General features: G+C 36.8%; 1 protein-coding gene across 2 annotated transcripts in view; it reads left to right on the forward strand.

Moving 5' to 3' along the window:
• Window positions 1–7,318: 7,318 nt before the first annotated feature.
• Window positions 7,319–24,476, forward strand: part of Hml (hemolectin) — an 80,344-nt gene continuing 63,186 nt past the window's right edge. The window contains exons 1-14 of one of the 2 annotated variants that reach the window (XM_069509690.1): window positions 7,319–7,495; window positions 7,938–8,183; window positions 8,675–8,733; window positions 10,854–11,013; window positions 12,195–12,418; window positions 13,161–13,352; window positions 13,791–13,831; window positions 14,666–14,856; window positions 15,788–15,942; window positions 21,360–21,499; window positions 22,546–22,711; window positions 23,163–23,287; window positions 23,747–23,813; window positions 24,278–24,379. In XM_069509690.1, coding sequence (XP_069365791.1) covers window positions 7,419–7,495; window positions 7,938–8,183; window positions 8,675–8,733; window positions 10,854–11,013; window positions 12,195–12,418; window positions 13,161–13,352; window positions 13,791–13,831; window positions 14,666–14,856; window positions 15,788–15,942; window positions 21,360–21,499; window positions 22,546–22,711; window positions 23,163–23,287; window positions 23,747–23,813; window positions 24,278–24,379 — 1,945 coding nt within the window. In that variant the 5' untranslated portion in view covers window positions 7,319–7,418. Of the gene's footprint in view, window positions 7,496–7,937; window positions 8,184–8,674; window positions 8,734–10,853; window positions 11,014–12,194; window positions 12,419–12,654; window positions 12,661–13,160; window positions 13,353–13,790; window positions 13,832–14,665; window positions 14,857–15,787; window positions 15,943–21,359; window positions 21,500–22,545; window positions 22,712–23,162; window positions 23,288–23,746; window positions 23,814–24,277; window positions 24,380–24,476 lie in introns of those variants that run through there. The other variant, XM_069509691.1, reaches the window with a different exon arrangement.

The raw sequence follows: 24,476 nt of genomic DNA on the forward strand, positions 1-24,476 counted from the left end.
AAAAATACAAAATTCTCTAGCGCTTTAACAACAGCGGCACCTGTGGCACGCCGTAACGGAAACAACATTGTATATTTCGAAAAACAACACGTCACCACAAAAAGAAATGTAAATCCTGATTTAGACCTAGGCAAAGGTCCGACTAAATCAGCCGAAATGACCTGAAAAGGTCTCTCGCAGACTTTAGGCTTCCCTAGCAGACCTGGAGTGGCTGATGTCGTGTGTTTATACGCAGAGCAAGTATCACAATTCTTAACGTACTCAACCACGTCCTTATACATACCACGCCAAAAATATCTGAGGGATAATCTGCGATGAGTTTTGAACACACCAAAATGACCTGCAGTTGCATCTGCATGGTTTTGTTGCATAATTCTAAGGATGTCGTTCTTGTGGACTACCTCTTTCCAGTCGAACTCACTGAGAAGCTGGTATTTACATTTACTGTAACGATATAGTTTATCGTTCAAAATACAAAAATTCGGAAAATTTGCTGGATTGATTTTACAGCCATTAAATGTTTTGTCATACCAGTCATCTACCAAAACTTGTTGACTAGAGTTATCATTACGATCACCAACTACATCTACGTGTATGAGTCTCGACAAGGTATCTGGAACTACATTATCACAACCCTTCCTATGTTCGATAACAAAATTATACTGTGATAATCTACAACCCCATCTGGCGAGTCGTCCTGAGGGATTTTCTAAATTTAAGAACCACTTTAGGGATGCATGGTCTGTGATAATTGTGACTGGCTTGGAACCAAAATAAGCCTGAAATTTCTCCACTGCAAAAATCACAGCTAGAGCCTCGCGTTCCGTCGCGCTGTAATTCCTTTCGTTTTTATTTAGGCTCCTACTGACATACGCAATGGGATGATCGCAACCATCGGTTTCTTGCGTTAGCATACCGCCAACACCATATGCAGAAGCATCACAATGTATTTTGAATGGTTTTTCAAAATTCGGTACCGCAAGAACAGGTGCGGTTACCAACGCATTCTTCAATGTATTAAATGCTACCTCTGCCTGTTCGCTCCACTCAAATTTAGGTGCGTTCTTTCCTTTACTCGTTAGTCTATTGAGTGGTGCAGCGATGGTTGAAAAATTCCTAATAAAGCGCCTGTACCAAGAACAAGTGCCTAGGAAAATCTTTACCTCCTGTGCAGTTTTTGGGGTCGGAAAGTTCAAAACTGCGGCAACTTTTCCAGGATCTGTGCGTAAACCAAATTCATCCACTATATACCCTAAATATTTCAAAGAGTTTCGAAAAAAATTACATTTATCAAAATTTATGGATAGTTGAGCCATTTTTAGTTTATCCAGAACTCTGTTTAATAAAATTAAATGGGTTTCAAAATCAGCAGAACAAATAACAATATCATCTATATAACAAAATACTATTCCATTTTCAATATCACTACAAAAATTTTGATTAAATAACTGGTCCATTAACCTCTGCTGTCGTGCTGGTGCACCGCATAGGCCAAACGGCATGACTTTAAATTTGAATAACCCTCTACCAGGAACTGTAAAACTGGTTTTTTCCTGAGAGTCGTTAGCTAATGGAATTTGCCAGAAACTTGAACTTAAATCAATCGATGATAAAAACCTTGCCTCTTTCAAGCTATCTAGAATTTGTGGAATGTACGGTATTGAGTATGAATCCCCCTTTGTCACTGAATTTAATTTCCTGCAATCTAGGCAAAATCTCCAGTCTCCATTTGCCTTTTTCACTAAAATTGCTGGGTTATTCCAAGGGCTTTCACTCGGAGTAACTACGTCCATTTCCAGCATCCTATCTAACTCTTTACTTAAAGCTTCCTTCTTTTCGGGAGAAAGTGGATATTGTTTTATTTTTATTGGCAAGGCATCACCGGTGTCAATAACATGTTCAATTAATTTTGTTCTACCCAATCCAATTTTCGTTGAAGAAATATCTAAAAATTTATTTACTACAGATTGGGCTAATTCTTTCTGTTGAGATGATAAGTTTTCAAAAGAAGTGATGGTATGAATTTGTTCATTATCAATCGCACAAATATTGTAAAATTGAGAAGGTGCCTTAATTAATTCTAAATTATCAAAAATGCCAGGGGCTAACTGAAATGTTTTCCAAAAGTCACAACCAAAAATAACATCCGCTATTATAGAGGGTACTACAAAAAATTTTATTATGTGAGTTACGGAATTATAAGTAATCGGAATAAACATATAACCCATGCAATCAAGTTTGTCTCCATTTGCCACTGAAAATGTGGTATCAATACTGCTAAGCAATTTATAACCGAATCTCAAAAAAACCTTGTGCGCCTGGTTACCCAAAATTGACGCGCAAGCACCGGAATCTAGTAAACCTGTAATCTCAAAACCGTCAACAAAAACCTTTAAATGTGGCCTAAAGTCTCGTTTATCCACTGAATACAGAACTGTGTCAGGTAAAAGGGATGTTTTGTTGTTAATGACCAAGTTCTTTACTTGTGTCTCTGCACAGTTCTTACTAATTAGTTTTTTGAATTTTTGTCCGGAGCGGGTTTACTAATCGCCTTTTTACTACAACTTGGACATGTCTTTACTGTAAAGTTCTGACGTCCACACGAAAAACATCTAATAAATTTCGGAACTGTCCTGCAAAATTTAAAGGAATGGTTACCCTTGCCGCACTTGTAACATAGTTGTTTATTTGTTTTCGTAAAATCAGTGCCTTTACTTGTATCAACCTTAGGTGCAGGTGTGACTGAAAGTGTGTTTATCTGTTTTGTCACTTGTTTGTAAGCAAACTCTGAACTTAAAGTTGCCTTACTGTTAGTAGGCTCAGAAAATAAGGCGGAACGCTGCCTCGCAGCCTCTAGTTTGCGACACTTTTCCTTCAACATTGCGACAGACTTAATGTCAACAAGAGCTAATTGTTCTGAGTAAAAAGGGCGAATATTATGTAATAAAATTTGTAACTTTTGTTCTTCGGAAGGTGGTGTTGACAACCTTGAAAACATGCAAAACATTACAGCGAAATAGATAGACACAGGTTCTTCAGAGCCTTGTGTTCTTGCTCGAATTTCACCTAGCAACCTGTAGTCATAATCTACTGCATCAAATTCCTCTAAAAATAAAGTTTTCAATTCTGACCAAGACGAAACTTGACATTTGTTGCCTCTGTACCATAACAATGCTCGGCCTGTAAAAAGATGAAATGCAGAAACAAATAATTTTCCATCTGAAACGCCATAAGATCTTTTATATTCCTCAACGCGTTCGATGAAACTGCGCGGATCACCCTGTCCGTTGAAATTTAACTTCCACTTGGCAACATTTTTATCACCAGTGCAGTCAACGGCGGTACTCTCGGAATCCAGTGATTCGTCGTGAGACGACTCATTGTCAGCATCTAATCTGGAAATCAAACTCTGCAACTTTGTATGTAATTCACTCTTCCTACTTATTAAGCTGAGTTCGGAACACTGTATTCTCAAAATTCTAAAGTACAAATGTGAAGCTAAAGCTTTAGACCTACAGAGGGCATGTCTATCTTTAGTGTCAGAACACTTTTTTAATAAATCTTCTAAGTCTTGAAGTTTTTTAGTAATAACCCCTAACTCACTTTCAGAAGTGAAATCCGTCTCTAAAATTGATTCAGAAGGAATTTCCTGAATTAATTGTTTTAACTGTTTCTTTAAACCTAGCACTGTAGGTGCTGGAGTTTCGGAACGAATGGATACCTCATAACACAATTCGTCCTTCAAAAGTGAATGAAACTGGGCAAAAGTCTGTTCCATTGTGTTAAGTCAAAACACATTTAACAAAATATCGAGCTTGTGTAACTGTCTATGTTTAGCCTTATACAAATTGGTTAAACACAAACACAAAAGAAGTTATTGCAACTATTAAATATACACAAGCAAAATACACAACAAAAACAATACTCTTAAGTCTATCCTAACTATTTTATCAATTATGTTCCTATTCCAAAATATTGTTAATAATACAAGCACATATTATTACTATAGTAAACAAAATATAACAAAATAAAACTTCCCAAAATTGAATAAATGATTGTAAGGTGCAGTATCACCTTTATGAGTACACAGTGTGTTACAACCTTTACAATTACAAAAGTAAACAGGCAACAAAGTTGCAATGAACTCTCACTAGCATATTATCTTTCAAAAAAAAACAAAGAGATTGTGCAATGGTTTGATGGCTGTTACTTTACACTTTTAACACATAACCTAAAATACAACAAAATCTGTTTCTAAATGTCACTTTAAACTACCAGCATTCAATTAAACTTAACATGTTTTGTGTGTGAAGTAGCTTTTATCATAACCTTAACACAGCTCTAAACAAAATTTCAACAAAATAATGAAGTATCAAGTCACTGAAAAAAAAATTGTTCATAACTTCATACTTGAACTTAATGTAATCTCTGAATATAGTTTATATATTTAGTTTCACAAGTTGTAACTCTTAGTATTTATAAATGTATGTGTGTAACTAGTTAACAGGACATAGCGTTTCAAAACTTTAATTATACTAAGTTACCGGAATTTTCAAACATAAGATGTACTTACTATTGAAAGCAATACCCAACAACAACTCAGTTAAGCAATGTTTATTACTAAACTGAAGGCAAACATTCACTTATACACCTCCAAGGTAAGTCAAATAACATAATTGAACGGCATAAGCACCATTTATAATGTGTTAATTAAATAAGAAAAAAAAAACCAATGTTGGACTATACTCAGAAAATTACTTAAACTATCAAACAAAATTTCTAACTATTAGTTATTATTTAGTTAGTTAACCATAAAAAAACAGCTTAGTGCTCTTTGCAATGTGTCACTACTTAGAAAATTGTACAATCAGCGGAGTACATTTCATAAAATTCACAAAATTTCTCAAAATATACTGAAATAACTATATAAAAAAAACGTTCGGGCGCCATTTATAAGGGTGGTAAATTGGGCGGAATGGAAATATACCCGGATACGGAATAATCTACCACCTTACAAAGATTAGAGGAAAAAAAAATTTACTTTACTTGATCTATCTACCTAGTAAAGAATAGAAGCTAACCGTCGACTCCCTTGTAATGTATATGAGGTGTTATAAATGAAATTTGCTAGATGTTAGGCAAAATTGTTTTTAATGTAACCTTTACCGGGGTCGCTTAATACATAGTGATGGCTAATAATACTTAGTTATTCTAGCTTAATGCCAAGACTTAATTTAGATACATTAGAATGCCTTAGGTAGATAGTACATAAAATCTATGTTTTAAATTTAAGATGCCATTGGCATGGAATAGACAATGACACAGTAAAATTCATAAAATTGTTTCAAAATAAAAGCTCAGTAGTAAAGACAGGGTTCTTACTGTACACATACACTAAGAAGGTTCACTAAACAGTTCCAGGATACAAACATTGCTTACTTGTAGGTGCGAAGACTGCAGGGTAGCTGGACGGCATCGGCCAAGATCCAAAACTCAATTTATTTGATTCTTCACAACCGAAATGTTTCATTACAAAGATTTTCACCAAGTCTTATCCATAGAAATTAAGTTGTCAACGTGAATGTGCAAAAGAAATAAATACGAAAACCGAAAACGCAAACGGAAAACTAAAACGGAAAACTGAAGCTAAACGTAAAACGTAAACGTAAATACGAAAACGTAAACCCTGTAACAAAGAAAAACAAGATTATAATTTGTGCTGTGTGAAAATTTCGACACGTGGAATTTTCCCGATCAAACACAACTCACCTATTGAACTCCTGGCCACCAATGGTTTTCAGAAGTCCACCCACAACCCATTATCCTCATTTATTTGGGAAGATAAAATAACTGGAACTGGAATGAAATCATAAAATTAGGATTTTCTCTAACCAAACCGCCATTTTGTCGAATCCACATTACTTGATTTTTCACTCACCATAATTGATGAAACATTGAAATACGTTAGGATGACTAACTTTATACTATTGTATTTTCCCAGGCGAAGCCATGGGCGAAAAAGAGTGAGATTTTCCTGGAACGAAAAAAAATTCGTCTTCACATGTTGACTCCAGAGAAAATTCTAAATCTCACCAATCGGTGTTGCCAGACGCAACCCGAGTGTGGCCGCTCTGTGTTAGTTTGATCATGAAGCCAATTCATTTTTGAATATTTGCGGAACCTAAGGATATATTATAAGAACCGTTTTGTTAATGACTTAACAATAAACAAATGATATTATGGTTTTATTTAATTATTTTGTTTTATTTTTACGACAATTGACAACGAAGCAAACGCCATCTATTGTGGCTCGAATGAACTCTGAACATCGACCCACGCGTAGTTCTGCACCTTGATGCTAGGTGGCACCAACATACTTTGAACAAAATAGATTTTAATTAAAAGCGAAACGCTAATTAGTAGTTCAAAATTTACAACGTCACAATAGGAAGCTGACTGATTAACATTATCAAGTCGTAAAGCTCAAACGGCTGGGTTTAGAATCTTGTGATTTTGTATGTAGGGTTTCTGTATTTACGGGATCCCCACTAAGAATAGTGAAAACAAAACTACTCAGGTACTATATTATATAAGTAGTATTAGATATCAAATTATCAATAGGTAGATTATTTATTAAAACTGCGTAGGTAGGTAGGTACTTGCCTGTTTTACAGTTTCTTTAATTGTTCTTTTTGTTAGTTGTTTTTTGATTTTCGTACGAGTACACGGCATTTTGGAAGTTAAATGAATAGGCAGATAAAATAATCCTATAACAGGTAATAAAATTATAAGGGATGGATAAAGTTATTATCACTTTAAATTATAACTCAAAATTAAATAAAATTTTACTATGCCATTTTCTTAGATAGGTAGCGCATGAATTGAAGAAGCAAGTGAAAATAAAATAATTCTAAATTCAAATTGGGATTCTGTTCTGGCGCCATTTTTTTGATTCTCGCGTACCTACCTAGACATAAAAAAACTATGAGAAGTTGGTATGTATGAGTATCTGAGCGTAGATAATATATTGTAGTACCTAAAAAAACTTATTAAACAAGTCTGGGTACCTATATAGTTATTATTTTATTTATGTATTATAGTTTTAAGTAGGTAGGTACGAGTGCTTGCCTAAATTCAAATTACGTACATACATAGGTAGGTACCTAAACAGATAGCGAGAATTCTTGCAAATCCTGCACGGGCAGATAATTTTATAGTTATCGAGAGGATTCAGTTAGGATATGAATTTCCTTTTAATATAAAGTGAGATAACAAGTATTACGTTATATATCATTTAACCAAATACAAATCAGTGTAGCTTGTGATTTGCAAGCCGACAATCGTTGTCTATTAATATAAATATCTAATTAAAAAAAAAACTAATGGTTTAAGTTTAATAGTTTTTTTATTATTTCAAAATGAATCTCATAGCAAGCGTTTTTATTTTATTATTCGGAATATATATTTGTGAAGCTGGATACGGTATTCCTGAGCCGTAAGTATCTATTTACGTATATTTTTAAATTTCAGAACGTTAACGTTTATTTTTAAATGCTTTAAAACATTTTAAGTCTCTGGGTATTAGCCTTTTTAATCCAATTTTTTTCTGATTTCTGATTTCTAACTTAATGCTAAGAACGCGCGGATCTTTGAAAAAAGGTGGGTTTGGGATCGAATACTGAATTAGTGGGCGAAATGAAATCTGAAAAGTCTTATTTTAGTGGAGTCAATGAATCTTTTTCGTCGGAGGTCCACAGAAACAGCTCCGATTTTGATGATGTTTTATTTTATTTTGTTTTTTATATATTACTTATTGAAAATCAGTATTTATTTTCCTCGTAGTAAACGCTTAGTCAAAGGGTAAAAGGAAATACCTATTGGACTGTTTAATGGATAGGTAATTATAAGCTAACTTTTTTTCATAAAAAACCAAACAGGAAGTCGGAGGTTGAATCTTTTGGATACATGCCACCGTACGCAAGAAATCCTGTTTACAATAGAGGCAATGGAGGCACTAAAACTGGGTATTCGGGCAGAAAAACGAGCTATTCTGGCACGAAAACCGGTTATTCTGGCACGAAAACTGGTTATTCAGGCACCAAAACCGGTTATTCGGGTACCAAAAATGGATATACAAATACAGATTACTCTGGTTATAGACCTCCGTGGTCACAAGGTCCTGTGTAAGTATCTTGAGAAAATCATAAATTATACCTACTAGATGAAGTCCACAATTTATTTTATTATTAAGGATTTTCTGGGATAAAAGTACCTAGTCGATGTCGAATGCTAGCAATCTACCTATGTACCAAGTAGACTATGCTTGTAACTTCGTCTATAAGGATTTACAACTAGTACTTACTTTCTATACCATCACCAGCCATATCCATATCATGTAATTTTTGGTAACGGTAACACGTCTTTCAGGCGCCATAAATACTTATGTCAACCACTCAGGGCCGGCAGAGTAGCATATTTGTCTTCAGGGAGTTGCCCTCTATCTTCTGAACCCAACAAAATTCATATCGGTGATGGTTACCAAATTTGTTGTGACCCCCTAATCTATAACTAATAGCATGGATTTTTGAATTATCTAGATTGAAAAACTGTTCTATGTGCATATTCAGACGTTTCAGTTTTATTATCATACAAATAAATTTCTTTTGTTTTTCAGAAATAATCAAGAGGGTGCTTACAGACATTTCTTCAATAACGCTAACGAGGGATATAAATGTAAGAAGATCTTTTTTCTATCCGAATAAATTATTATGAAGCTTATTTATTTGCTACTAGCTTACGCTCGCGACCTCGTCCGGCTGGACTACACAAATTTCAAACCCCTATTTCACGCCCTTAGGGGTTGAATTTCCAAAAATCCTTTCTTAGCGGATGCCTACGTCATAATAGCTTTCTGCATGCCAAATTTCAGCCCGATCCGTCCAGTAGTTTGAGCTGTGCGTTGATGGATCAGTCAGTCAGTCACCTTTTCCTTTTATATATTTAGACTTACTTAGTTTCTTTATTTGCTGTGTATATGCATCACGCAAAAACTACTGTAGGTACCAGGATTAAGTATAGTAGGTACGCGACAGGTCGAGATGGCAATCGGGGTATGAGGCGGAAGGACGCCCCGCATACCCGCACGTCACCCGCGCTCGCCCGCGCTAACCCAGTTAGCACGAGGGCTGTCGGGTGTGGTGTCGGAGGTTTATAATCGGATTCCCCACGACATAAAAAATGCGCAAAACATTAAGATTTTTAAAAGGAAAGTGAAAAGCAGGTTTGTCGAGGAGTCTTTCTATAGTTATAATGAATTTCTACTTGGGAAGATCCAAGACTAAATTGTTTACTTAACATTTATTTTATTTTATGTTATATATATTTTATTTTTTTAAATCTATTCTTGAAACAAGAATATGTTATTAAATATTAAGAAAAAGAATTGAAATTATTGTAATTGACGTATAATGTGTATTTATGAATAAATGACTATGACTATGACTATGACTATTTGCGGGATGTTCCCACCCCAATTGTCATCTCGTCCTGTCGCGTACTATAAGTAGGTACTGTACGCGGCAGTGAGTAATGTACATCGGCCTTTAGAATGACGTTTCGGCTTTGTAGAGCTTTGTCTTTGTCATTCATACCTATGTGACGTTTTGTCGGTCTCGACAACAGAGATGAACAATGCTCAACGAAACCGCTACCTGTGTACTTTCTTGCGTGTACTGTAGGTACTTAAAGTTTGTTGGAAGACCCACCGGCCAGCAGATCAGTCCAGCGAGAGACAATTTAGAAATTATAAATTCTGAAACTTGGCTCGAATACGAATCGAACAGACCGCCTGATAAGACCCTGTGCTAGGAAGTAGGGAGGTATGGGTGTAATAAAAACTGGCACCCCTCTTTGAAGTTCGCTCGCTACAATCTTAGACTGAATCATCACTTATCGCAGTCAAGGGCTAACATGTAATTAAATTAAACAAAAAATTATAGCAAATACCGATACCCTTATCTCATCCGTGGAAAATCCTCAATTTTTGAAGTCAGTTAAAAATAATCATAATATTGCGTTCAAAATATCATTTCCTAAAATGAAGATAACAATTGAACTTGTATCACGGTTTAGTATTAAAAAATAAGACCTAAAATTATATTGGTGTACCTAATCATAGCGCGTAGGCAGAGCTATCTATGTTAGAGCGGAAATTCGAACAAATATGGGGCCAAGCAGCTAATGGAGTTTCGCGAAATGTAATGCAATGCAACCCAAATGTAAAAATAGGTACCTATATATAGTATTGTTGGTAGATATTGTTATGCATTTATAGATAGTGCATTTAGGGCAGGGTTAGGACTATGATAGTGAAAATAGATCAGTTTGTATTTATAGTAGGTAGTCTTCTAAATATATAAAAGGAAAAGGTGACTGACTGATTGACTGACTGACTGACTGACTGATCTATCAACGCACAGCTTAAACTACTGGACAGATCAGGCTGAAATTTGGCATGCAGATAGCTATTATAACTTAAGCATCCGCTAAGAAAGGATTTTTGAAAATTCAACCCCTAAGGGGGTGAAATAGGGGTTTGACATTTGTGTAGTCGAGCGCGAGCATAAGCTAGTAATTTATAAAAATTGGGTAATGTACCCTACCTAATTACCTTTTGATAAAAACAATTTAAAACATTGAGTCATCCTCGCTAGGCATTTTTTTATTGTAAGATAGGTTTGCGCTTGACAATCAGTCTGGAGAAACAGACCAATGATGAGGGCTAGATTGGAGCGCGCTTGCTTCTTACTATTTTGTAAGATCTTGTGGTATACCAGTCTTTCCATTTTTTATAGCGAGATGCGAAATCGAGTGCAAAAACAACGGCATCTGCGTGGATACCAACACGTGCCAATGTCCGGAAAACTTCGACGGCAAGTACTGCGAGTTCGAGAAGAAGCCCTGTCTCACCTACCCGCCTCTGCCCGAGAACTCCAACAGACGGTGCTCGTCCGAGTAAGTTCATTTTTTTAAAATATCATGTCCATTTTTTGTCGCTGGAAAATCCCCCCCAGGTGACCGGAATACCCAGTAAAACCCAGTTGCCTGATGACTGGGTCACGGGAATACCGAAGCAATCAACAGCGACCCAGCCAGCCACGTCCGCCTGGGCGAACCCTCCACTGGGGACCCAATGGCCACAACGCGATCCTGCGTACGTCGCCCGCGTCCCATCCTTCGCCTTGTCCGCTGTGCCCTCTGCTAGTCAGAGGGACACGCGAAGAAACCTCCCCCCTGCCAGGTCATTAGTCATAGCCAACAATATCGCCGAAGAGAAATTATTAGCCATGTTACCGGGGTGCACCGCCCCGAATACTGCTCTTCCCCTCGGACGTATCTGAAAGGGACCAGGAGCACCCAGGCACACTGGGAGGTTACTGGCTGGCTAGTCTGTGCTGGTACCCCTTTAATATTATGTACCTACAGTCGGTTCCAGGTACTTAACAATATAAATATCAGGAACTTGCTAAGGTTTACCTACACTTACCTAAAGAAAATTCCGATTTTTTTTAAAATACATATCAAAACTTACGAATTTAGTATCATTACATCATCCCGAGTGACACTGGCTATAATTTTTTTGACAAAAAAATCATAACGGCTATATGGCACCATTTTCAAATTTGAAAATTTCACGTTTTTAAAAATGTCTTCATTTGATCATAAAGTGATAAAAAACTAGCATAAAATATACAAAAACTTTATTCGATCGATAAGTGCAATAAAAATGCATTTGAATTTTGCATGTCAAATTTCGCCGCGAAAAACGCTATTCGCCATCCTTTTCCTTCCTCCGGACCATGTGACGTCACAGTCGGAATTAACATGGAAGCTACGGTATCATGCGTTTTGGATATTTGTAGAACAGATAAAAAAGTGAAATCGTACCGTATTACGACTTATTTATTACTAGATGATACCCGCGACTTCGTCCGCGTGGATTAAGGTTTTTGAAAATCCTATAGGAACTCTTCAATTTTCCGGCCTATGTCCTTCCCCGGGATGCAAACTATCCCTGTACCAAATTTCGTTAAAATCGGTTGAATGGTTGAGCCGTGAAAAGCTAGCAGACAGACAGACAGACAGACACACTTTCGCATTTATAATATTAAGTATGGATTTACTTCTTTGGACAGCTACTGCACAATAACTTGCATGGCGGGACACAAGTTCGTAGATGGCACCACAGTGGCAGATATGCGTTGTTCCAACGGACAGTGGACTCCGACCCGCGCGGACCTCACGTCCATTCCCGACTGCGTGCCGGAATGCGATCCGCCCTGTTTGAACGGTGGAGCATGCCTGTCCGTCAATATGTGCCAATGCCCCAAGGACTATAGAGGACCGCAGTGCCAGTATTGTAAGTATAATTCCATTACAGACAGCTTCTGCACAATGTCATAATCGAAGGACATTATTTCATCGATTCACTACACTGCCGGACATGCATTGCATCAACGAACGATGATCGCCGAGCCGAGCGGAATTCTCGTCCTGAGTGCAGGAGTACGACCTGCCCAGTCTGAACGGAGGGGCGTGCCTTTCAGTCAATATGTGCCAACTGCCAATTCCCCACGTATAGAGGACGGTAGTGCCAGTATTGTGAGTATAAGTCCCGCAAATTGCATTACCATCGAAATGATGTCATTTTGACGTCAGCCAAAATAAAAATATACCATCAGCTCAACACTTCAGTCTAGTGCTGACGTCACTAAAATGGCGGCCACGCGCATTAGTAATTTGCGGGATTTATACCATTCCATTAAAATCAGCTTCTGCAAAATGACACGAACGGAGGACACAACTTCGTCGAATGACCATAATGCGGACCTACCCCATGCGCAATACCCCATTTTTGCGCTTTTAGTATTCACCGTATCCGGGCTGGATCCCCTAAAACTGCCGGATACGGTAGGTGCCAAAATGATCTAGATCCGCCGGATTCCGGATGGGTGAATTAATAACAATAAACCTCAGTTCAGTCGACAGAAATTTTGTGTCTGTCGACTGAAACTATTTCTTTTTTAGTCTCTTTACGTATACTTTTCAGAAGTGGGATCACGAATTGAAACCATAAATTATGCATTCTTTTATTTGTTCAGCCGCAAGCGTCTGCGATTTCCGCAGCTTGGGCTTTAATGGCGGCTACCAATGCTTCGGCGACGCGGACAAGTTCTCGTGTAAGCTGACTTGCCCAAGCAGCGCGTGGTTCAGCTCGCCTCCGGCTGAGGCGTATGTTTGCCAATACTCCGCTGGAGTGTTTTTACCGCAGCCTATACCGCAGTGCTTGTATGGTGAGTGCTCATTATTAGTGCCGAAAAATAGTCTAGCAACTGGAACAGGCGTCAAATAGCGGCCGCGTGCAATCGGAGAGGTAACGCTCTGCATATCCGCACTGTCCCCGCGCTAACCTGGTGCGGGCGAGTGCGGGTGACATGCGGATGTCTGGAGCGTCCCCCCGCCTCATACCCGGATTGCCGTCTCGACCTGTCGCGGTCTATAGGTACTTGAACTGCACGCCAGCTGCACAGGAGTTACGATTCAGTTACGTCAACTGCACTAAAGCCGCAGCCGAACTACAATTTTTAGGATGGATTGCAGTCTAACTCCAAACCAATCGTAGTCAGATAGTCAAAGCTCCAGAGTCGATGCAACATCACAAATCCTCAAAATTACTCTTTTGTCACGTTTCACACAAAGATCTTTATTTAAAATTTATTTTATTGTTACAGAAAAAGTTGTTGTGGTCACACCTTCGAACACTCACTACAATGTAAGTTGAAAATATCCAAAAATTCCATGGTCTCTATATCTGATGCTAAGAACTTAAGACGTAGTGTCATATTATTCTCCTATCGAATTGGGTACAGTTCTTACAATTTACGAAGGTTAGTGAACTTTACTTGTGGTAACGTCGTTTTCATGGTCATTGCGTAAGTGTGCGTGCATGTCGGACCAATCAGTCGCGAGCAAGCGCACACATTTAGTGTACCTTACGTATACCGATACGACTTAAACACGAGCATGAGTCAGTGGCCTTCGTGAAATGCAAGAACTATATACCATTATACAAATTTTCACTGTCAATTGTTGAATTTAATCTTATATATATAAAAGGAAAAGGTGACTGACTGACTGACTGATCTATCAACGCACAGCTACTGGACGGATCACGCTGAAATTCGGCATGCAGATAGCTATTATAACGTAGGCGTCCGCTAAGAAAGGATTTTTCAAAATTCAACCCCTAAAGGGGTAAAATAGGGGTTTGAAGTTTGTATGAAACTCTGTCAGTTTTGAAGTGTCTATAAAGAAGTTTTGTAGTTTATATTTTTGCAATTAGCAGTATGACATATTTTATGCTCACTTATGTTAAAATCTCATAGTTAAAGATCAACCCTAAGGGTGTAAAATAGGGGTTTAAAATTTGTGTAGTCCACGCGGACGAAGTCGCGGGCATAAGCTAGTACCTATATAAATAAATTGGGTAATGGTGATAATTAATAAACTAAACGTAAACATAAAACTAAATAGGTACTAACAGCAAAACCTATTATCAGCTGCCATTTCATATGCGCATATTTTATGTACCTATGTAACATTTTAGCCATACGCGTTACATACTCTAAATGCAACGCACAGTGGTCACTACGAACACACCATGCAAGGCTCGGGGAAGTACGGTCCAGGGAATGCCAGGACGCCGATCATAGTGGTGCAAGACCTGACTCCCAAAGGCGGTAGCTGTTTGACCTGGGCCGGCCTGCACTATAAAACCTTCGATGGAAAGATTTACAGGTTACTTTATTTATTAATTTTGTACCAAAACTTAAAAACAAACATTGAACAAATTCCTAAAACACCGGCAACGCATCGGCGCTGGTTCCTTTGGTGCTGCAAATGTTCATGGGCGGCGGTAATCACTTAACTTCAGGTGACCAAGGAGGAACAAGGACAACTTAACATCTCTGAGATTTCTACCGAAAGCCCTAGAATGTCATAACAAAAAAAACTTTAAAAAGCCGAGTATCTAAATTACTTTTCGTGATCCTATTATAATTTTGTTGCAAGATTTGCATTCCTCGTACGAGACCTTAAGTTTTCGATAGCGAAATTCGACGGCGAGGTAGACGCCACTAGCAAAATTTTAACGAAATAAAAATTAGTAGAACATAATACCATTATAGGTACCTATGTCTATAACAAGGAAATTTCGAATTAAAATTCCAAACGCGGTTCAGGTCGATTAGTTTGATAATAATCAAAACTTATGAAAAGCATTAAAGTTTTTGAGATGAGCTTCTTTATTTCATATGTGGTTTTGTGGTCTCATTGTTTAGAAATTCTTACGGACCTCTGAAAGAAATACTCTTTATAAAATCGTTCTGCTAAAAAGAAACAAAATGTATACACGTACATTTTCAGCATCAGTTTGTCATCGTTATTCCATTACTGTGAACGTTTTCTGCTTGACACAGATCCTCTGCATTCATCATCCAGCCACTTCCCGTTACCCTCTTTATGTCACTTTCACTCGTACAGTGCGACAAGGCTCTCTTGGTACTTGAATGACATTGACAGTGGGGCGCTGTTAAAGCACAAAGGCTTAGAATATTCAAACAAGAACAACGGGGAAACTTGACGGCAATGTTAGTTCCGCTTTTCGCCATGCGCCAAGCTAGCCGTGTCACACTGTACTCTATTTTCTGTCTCTATTATTTCCTAACAGCTTCCAGACGTCCTGCAATCAGATCCTCGTGCGCGATGCGATAGAGCACAAATACACAGTGGCGGTAAAGCACACGCAGTGCGAGCGCCAGGGCTACTGTCCATATGAAATCACCGTGTTCTTGGACGAGAAGATGTACTCCCTTAGTACCTCTGGTGAGTCATCATCGTAATCAACTCATAGCCGGCTCACTACAGAGCACAGTTCTCTCAGAGTAAGAAGGGTTTTTGGCCATAGTCTACCACGCTGGCGATGTGCGAATTGGGAGACTTCACACACCTTTGAGAACATTATGGAGAACTCTCAGGCATGCAGGTTTCCTCACGATGTTTTCCTTCACGGTTAAAGCAAGTGATATTTTAATTACTTAAAACGCACATAACTGCGAAAAGTTAGAGGTGTGTGCCCGGAATCGAACCCCCGACCTCCGATTAGAAGGCGAACGTCCTAACCACTAGGCTATCACAACTGCCCTCTGGTGAGTATCTGCTTTAAACTCTACTTAAAGGAACCAGTCCTTTGAAGCGAAGCAGAGCAGATCAGTCGAACAGTCAGATTTTTGAATGACGCAATTATTTTCATCGATGACGTCATTTTTCAATAATTCCATAGGTTGACTCAGCACTTCTCCACTCCGCTCCTCTTCAGTGGACAGGCGTCAGGCACCGTCATATTGTATAGTAGCTGACACGTCCCGACTTCACTTAGGTGGAATTTCTCAAAATTTTTTTTTAAAGAAAACCGACATGCCATTTTTTTAAGTTTATAGACCCACGGTATTGATATGTCAGTCAGTCAGTTAGTTTTTTCTTTTATACAAGATCATTGATGCAACGTCACGATAGAAATAGAAATAGAAATAGAAATAGTTTTTTATTTGCCAGAATGTGGTACAATTTGGTCTTAAATCTATTTTGAGCCCTTGACATTCAACCAATAATTTGGTGTGCAACTTATTATAGTAACTACATTATCATAGAATAATAAAGTGTGAAAATTAACAATCAATAATCTACTTAACTTATTTATATTTAAATGTATCTATCTAGAAAGTACCTAATGTTAACAATATGATTTTATTCAAATATAAAAAACCCCTGTCAAGTCAATAATAATTATTAAAAAAAAAGAAGTATACATGTTCATCAGTTAAAAAAATAGAAATAACAATCTTAGAATAACACCACAATACTTAAGGTCATATCCATATCAATGAGTCAGTCGATAATATCAATCATAAATTATTAAATATAAACATTTTATCCGCCTCTTTAAAATTAAAAAAAAAAAAAAAAAAGTCACTTATAAGGTTTTAGATACTCCTTAATTGAATAGTAGCATTCCTCTAATAACCATTTATTTAAGAATGATTTAAGTGAAGGCAGTGACATTACTTTAACATGGGGAGGAAGCTGGTTAAATATGGTTATTGCCATGCAATATGAATTATTTTGAAATAAGCATAATTTTATGTGAGGCAGTATCAATCTGTCTTTGTGTCTTGTTCGTTTTCCAAGTTCATCTCCATGTCTGGTGAAAAGATCAGGGTTCTTTTTTACAAAAATGCACATTTCCTTTATATAAATACAAGGCAAAGGGAGTATGTTAAGGGACTTAAACAAGGGTTTGCAACTATCCATATAATGTGCACCGCATATTGCCCGTATACACTTTTTTTGTACTCTGAATGCTCTGTCTATGTCAACTGAGTTGCCCCAAATTATCAAACCGTAAGTAAGTACAGATGATACATAGCCATGGTACGCGCTCAAGACAGCTTCTCTAGTGGCTACTTTCCTTAACCTTTTTAAAGCGAACACAAATTTATTAATTCTACTACATACATTGTCAATATGTTTTTTCCAGTTGCAATGTTTATCAAGTTCAATACCTAGAAATTTTGTTGATTCCACTTCACATATGACACAGTTATTACAATGTATCTGAAGAGGAATATCTTTAGCTTGAACGCTTTTAAATGCCACCATTTTTGTTTTTGCTACATTAAGTTTTAGATTATTTTTATCTAACCAGTCTGTGATCCGTCTAATAGTTAAGTTGATATCTGTCTCAAAAGTTTTTTCGTCAGTACACTTAATTAAAACAGTGGTATCATCAGCAAAGAGGATGGTTTTGTGGTGAGTTACATCAGGAAGATCGTTTATATAAAGTAAGAATAAAATTGGTCCTAAAATGCTTCCCTGAGGTACACCGGTTTTGTTAGACTTGAACGTGGATTGGTAAGTGTGTTTTACGCCGTTTACGATTTTTGTTATCTGTGTGCATTGCACCCTTTCAGTCAAATAGCTTTTAAACCAGTCTTTTGCAATTCCACGAATTCCGTAACGTTCCAGCTTTGACAGAAGTATATCATGGGACACAAAATCAAATGCCTTGCTCATGTCTAAGAAAATGGCTACTATGGGGATTCGATGGTTAATGCTCTCAGTTATCAATTTAATTAGCTTAAAACATGCTTTCGTAGTTGAACTATTTATCCGAAATCCAAATTGATCTTCATTTAATATATTAGTTTTAGTTATAAAGTTATTTAGCCTAGTGTACATGGCCTTCTCAAAAATCTTCGAAAATATAGTTATTAAGGTAATGGGTCTATAGTTAGACATTTCAGCTTTATCACCTTTTTTAAATACAGGATTTACAACTGATATCTTTAAGTGTTGTGGAAATTTACCAGTTTCAAAGGATAAATTAATTAAATGGCTTAGTGGGTGACAAATATGTACCGCTATTTCTTTAACAATATCAGTTCTTATGTTGTCATATCCTACAGATTTAGAATTATTGAGTGACATGATTAGTTTATATACCTCTAATGGATTACTTGGCGAGACAAATAGACTCACACTTTTATGATCAATGAGGTTATAAGATTCACTTTTAGTTACCTGTCGTGTTTTATTTGTAATTTCTATGAAGTATTTGTTAAATTCTTCAGCAATGTTTTGTGTATCAGAAATTTTTATATCATCTTTTTTAATATGTTCTATGTTAGATTTTTCGATATTATTTGTAGTTATATTTTTTATAACCATCCATGTTGATTTGCATTTATTACGTCCACGAGTGATCATTGTAGCGTTTTGTATTTTCTTTGATGTATTTATACATTTCCTCAAAAGTTTGTTATAGCCAAAGTATTGGTTTTTATTTAGCGCTTTATTAGTTGCTGATTTTATATATTTTAGATAAAGTCGCCTCTTTGTTACGCTGGATCTTTTTATTCCTTTGGAGAGCCAAAACAATTTAGTTTTTCTATTAACATGTTTGATGCGTATTAGGGGGAAGCATAAATTGTAGAATAATGTTATTAGATCAGAAAATATATCAAAAGCCATTTCAAGTCTAGATTCAGAAGTAACCTCCATCAAAGATAATGCAGATATGGCGTCTACAAACTTACGTCTATTATCTTTAGAGTAGTCTCGCTTAAATTCGTACCATTCTGCATCAATATTCGATTTGACAGTAAATGAAAGTGTTTGGGCAGTTTCATGGTCAGATAATCCTAGCATATGTATATTGCTTTTAACCGGTTTTATATTGCTCGCAAATAAATCAATACATGCATTTCGTCTTGTAGGAGCATTAATATGTATTTCTAGGTTATAGTTATATAGTATTTCTTTTAGTTCTATACTGAATTTGTCATCATGCAATGTATTAATATTCCAATCACCACATATTACTATTTGATAGTCTTTATTAATTGAAATTTTGTCTAAGAGCAACTTAAGTTTTCCAAAAAACATTGTAATGTTATCATATTTTGGTATTCTATATATGCAGCATATTATAAGATTGAAGGACGAAATTTCTGTTGCGCAACATTCGAATTGATAATCGCAGGCCAACCCTTGAGGGATTTTCACAGATTTAAATTCTATACTTTTTTCGACTAATATGCATGTACCGCCTCTTTTTTCTTTCTCTCTCGAGTAACAGGAAGCAAGTTTATAGTTGTTTAATTTAAGATAGTTTTCATACCCCTTTTTTATGAAAGTTTCGCTGAGACATATTATTTCTATATTTATATTCTGTTTTCTTAGGTCTTGTAACGCAATCTCGAGGCAGTTCATCTTGCTAAGTATTGATGCAATATTTTGATGTAATATGGTGATGTTATTGGTATCTGTTTTATGGGTCACGAAAAAACTTTCTGTCATGTTGATTTGTAGTAATTTTTTTAAAGTAGGTCGGAGTTGTTATTTTAGGTGAATCAATATGTTTTTCTGCCTTGTCGCTATTTACCTGTTTGAAATAGTACGGTATGGTTCCCTTCTTATACTCTTTATGTGGACTACTACTGTTTTTTTGTTTATTGAAGTAGTACGGAATAGTCCCTTTTTTATATTCTTTAATTGTATTGTTTCCGTATGTCTTATTTTTATTTTTTGTCCCATCATATTTTCTAACTAGGTATTTGCTTTTATAGTCATCATAGTCGATTGAAAAATTTATTAGTTCACTGTAATACATTGTAGTGTTGTCTTTATAGTATAACAATTTTAAGTCGTTTGGTTTTAAAAAGGTAACGTTTGGGTGCAGTTTAGCGATCGAACTAATGTAGTTGTTTAGTAGGTCTGTGTTAAGAAATGGATTGTTTAAAACTGGTAAAATCAATACATTTGTGTTACGCAACCTACTTAAATTTAACGACAGTGCATTAATCACACAAAATGGATTTGCATCATTTGCACCAATGGCCAAAACTACTCTATCTTCTTTACCAAGCTTGTCTAAATTGTTGCAACCCGCAAGAACTTCAGAGCACAAAGCATTCGGTTTAACAGTGGCTGAAATTTTATAGAAGTTGTTCCATGATTTTCTACGAGAATCTAAAAGAGCAACAGCAAGATCGGTTATATTAAACTTCTGAAAAACGATGTGGTCATTTATTTAAAAATGGTCTACTTTTGCTAGAAAATGATAACATTTGTCCTCCTCTAGAACCCATGTAAGGCTCCTATCCCACTGGCGTTATGCGCGCGTTGGCGTTTCTCCAACGTCTGCGCAGCGTTGTCATTAGAGACTCTCAACGTCGACGTCGCGTCAACGCGACGTTGTCGCTGCGCAGAATTTGCATTGAACATTGAACAGAGACATTGAAGAAACGTTAACGCTCACATAACGCCAGTGGGATAGGGGCGTAAGGTATCGTGAGTTATGACGTATACTCCCTGTATATAATAGATGTGTACAGGATGCTTCAATGAAAGGCCGCAAATATTGATAGAAGCTCTTCTAAAAACGTATTTCACGCCTAAATCTGTGAATACATCTTTTTTCCATTTTCTTTCTACAAAATTTTACATTTTCATTTTCCAATTTGACAAATCTGTCATATGAAATACGTCTTCTTTTTCTGAGCCATTCTTTATTATTTTACAACAAAAAAGGTTTTATACGCGTCGCCTACAAGATGAATGCTCCACTTTACGCAACGCATTGCCAGCAAGTCTGATAACAACCAAGCGCTGGTCTATAAATAATAAAAAAAGCTCCAACTGCCAGTTTTCCTAGTTTGATGACCCTCTCGGTTTCGTCACAGATGACGGTGCACTGGTATTCCGCAACAGCAAACGCAGGATCCCCATCCCTGCGACGCTGCCGGGTATCCGAGTATCCATGCCCAGCGACCACGTGCTCGTCGATTTGGACTTCGGGATCACGCTCAAATGGGATACTAATGTAAGTTACGAGCATAGAAAAAATCTGAGTTAAAAAAGTCTTTATAACACTGGAACTCGTAGCCAAATCTGAGTTAAAAAAAAGTCTCTATAACACTGGAATTCGTAGCCAAATCTGAGTTAAAAGTGTCATACTCAACCATTAGTTAGTTAGTTTTTAGGAAACTTGTAACTGCCTTTCTGCAACACAGGTTTTTTCCTAGTGCAGAGGGTAGGAAACTCGTTCTCTTACCTATAATTTTAGTATAATATAAGATATAATATATTAAGTCCTTAGTTTAAAAAAAAACTTGTAACTGCCTTCTGCAATACAGGGTTTTCCTAGTACAGAGGGTAGGAAACTTGTTTCTTGTGTCTAAATTCTAAATTCAAAATAAATTATTTTTATTCTTATTCTTATTATTAAGGTTTGCATAAAACCATTGCATAAAGGTTGAATATAACACATGCCGTTTGAATAGTCCTCTAAAGAAGCCCCTATCTTGACTATGAATTCCCGTGTAAGTCGTTATGGACTGGACCACGATTGTCGGAAATTTCGCTCTAGCAAACCTGCCAGCTCTCTGGTTCTGAGCCTTTCTGATGAATTGTGGCATCGAATACAAAATGTATTGCGTATATGCAATATATTTTGTAGCAATATACGCAATATGTAGCACAAAAAAATAAAAACATAAAAACCGACTTCAATACCTAGCCACAAACACTAAAAAATAAAAAATAATTTAATTTATTACCGAATATATTATGTATACAAGAGTTAATATGTTCCATGATAATATTTTTTGGGGTCGGTGCCAATGAGGTGCCATTGTGGAGTCTCATAAAAATATGAAGGCACCGGCACCAAAAAGTATTGTCATGGAACTATATTAACTGTTGTATACATAATATATTCGGTAATAAATTAAATTGTTTTTTAATTTTTAGTGTTTGTGGCTAGGTATAGAAGTCGGTTTTTATTTTTTTTGTAAAAAAAATTTATCATAAAGGTTCTTAATTTTTACAGTACCTGTTTTAATCTCTACCGAGCCCATGTCATTTCAGGATGTATTATTAGTGGAAGGTTCTGTATTGGTATGGAATAAGACGGAAGGTCTGTGCGGTACGCTGGATGGCAATCCCGAGGACGATATGATGACCAAGGAAGGCGTTGTTGCGAAGACTAAATCCGTATTGTTTGATTCCTGGAAACTGCACGAGTTTAAAGAAGGTAAGCAAGTACTACTTAGATGATGCCCGCCAGTTCGCCCGAGTGGGTTAAGTTTTGAGAAAATTCGTAGGAAGTCTTTTTTTCTAGGATAAAAAGTAGCCTTTGCCCGTCTCTGGGATGCAAGCTATACCTCCGTACAAAATATTTAGACGATGCCTGCGCGAATTCGTCCAAGTGGATTTAGATTTTTTTCATCACGTAGGAACTGTTTGATTTTCCGTAACAAAAAGTAGCCTACGTCCGTCTGGGATGCAAAGCTACCAAATTTCGTCGTAATCGATTAAATGTAGGTAATTTGCTCTGAAATGCCGTGTCTGCAGTAAACTTACCACTGGTATAGAATCAATTTTTCGAAGAAAACGTTTCCAAGAATCTCCTGTCTTTTTGGGAATCATTTCTAATTTCTAACTGTGCTTGTTTTATTGGGATCAATTAATCACTCTCTTTACAGATATGTGCGGCAACAACGTGACCGAAACCAGCGCGTGCAATTCTAAATCCGACGAGGACATGAAGAGAGCTGCTCAGTTTTGCACTAAAATCTTTACTAAGGAAAAGTTTAGAAAGTGTTCGAAGGTATTAATAACATTTTACAGTACGCAACAGAAAATGTACATTGGCATTTAGAATGACATTCCGGCTTTGTAGAGGGTTGTCTCTGTCACTCACATCTATATGACGTTTTGTCGGTCTTGATGACAGAGACAATGCTCTACAAATCTGCTATCTCCTTCTAAAGGTCGATGTACATTATTTTCTGCCACGTACCTACTGTATGAATACAGAGTGATTCCATGAAATATACCCACACCCACACTCACCCATCTACACACGCACGCACGCACACACACTATAAAAAATGAATAGTATAGATTTCCAATAAAATGAAGCGTAAATTTTTCTTTATTTATTTGGCCCAAAAACATTTACAGTAAAGAGAAAAAGACAGTAAAAGTGGACAGGGACGCACTTATCTCTATGAGAGATCATACCAGTGACCCTTGGTTGAATTTTTATAATGCCGTTATTTTTTAGGTAATGGATGTATCTCAGTTATTGGAAGCTTGCAAATGGGATTACTGTGCGTGCACTACGAGTTTAAGTAAGTTTTAGTTTTAAACTTACATTTTGACATTGTGGCTAATTTCGTTGTACACAATCTCTGAACTAAACTAAAATGGCACGTCTAAATCTATTGCTATCCCTTTCATAATGTTGCTTGCGGAAAAGGATAGCACTAGATTTAGACCCGTTAATTTAGTTTAGTTTAGAAATTGTGTACAAGAGAATCGGCCCAATTGATAAATTAAAGTGACAGGTCTAAATGTACTTATTGCTATTCCTTTCATAAAACTCCCTGCGGAAGAAGATATGACTAAGAGTTAGGCAATTTAGAGATTACCTATAACAGAATTATTAGCCCCACTAACAGTTTTCCCATAAATACTACTACTCCATCTGCTAAGTCGGTAAATAAAAATGTTAAGTTTTGAGTTTTGTGGTGTGCAGCCTAGTTAGTGTACATCCGTCTATCAAAAACTAAGATAATTTTGTAATGTTCACCAGGTCCTGAAGAATGCGCGTGTAGAACAGTATCGGTGTACGCTAAAGAGTGCTTGCGCCATGGCATCCAGGAGATGAGATCGTGGCGGGACTCTGAGACTTGCCGTAAGTAGTTATAGTTCTTGCAATTCACGAAGACGAGTGAACTTTACTTGTGGTTACGTCGTATACACGGACATTGCGTAAGTGTGCGTGCACGTCG

The sequence above is a fragment of the Maniola hyperantus genome, chromosome 3 (assembly GCF_902806685.2).
Source record: "Maniola hyperantus chromosome 3, iAphHyp1.2, whole genome shotgun sequence".
NCBI classification, from domain to species: domain Eukaryota; kingdom Metazoa; phylum Arthropoda; class Insecta; order Lepidoptera; family Nymphalidae; genus Maniola; species Maniola hyperantus.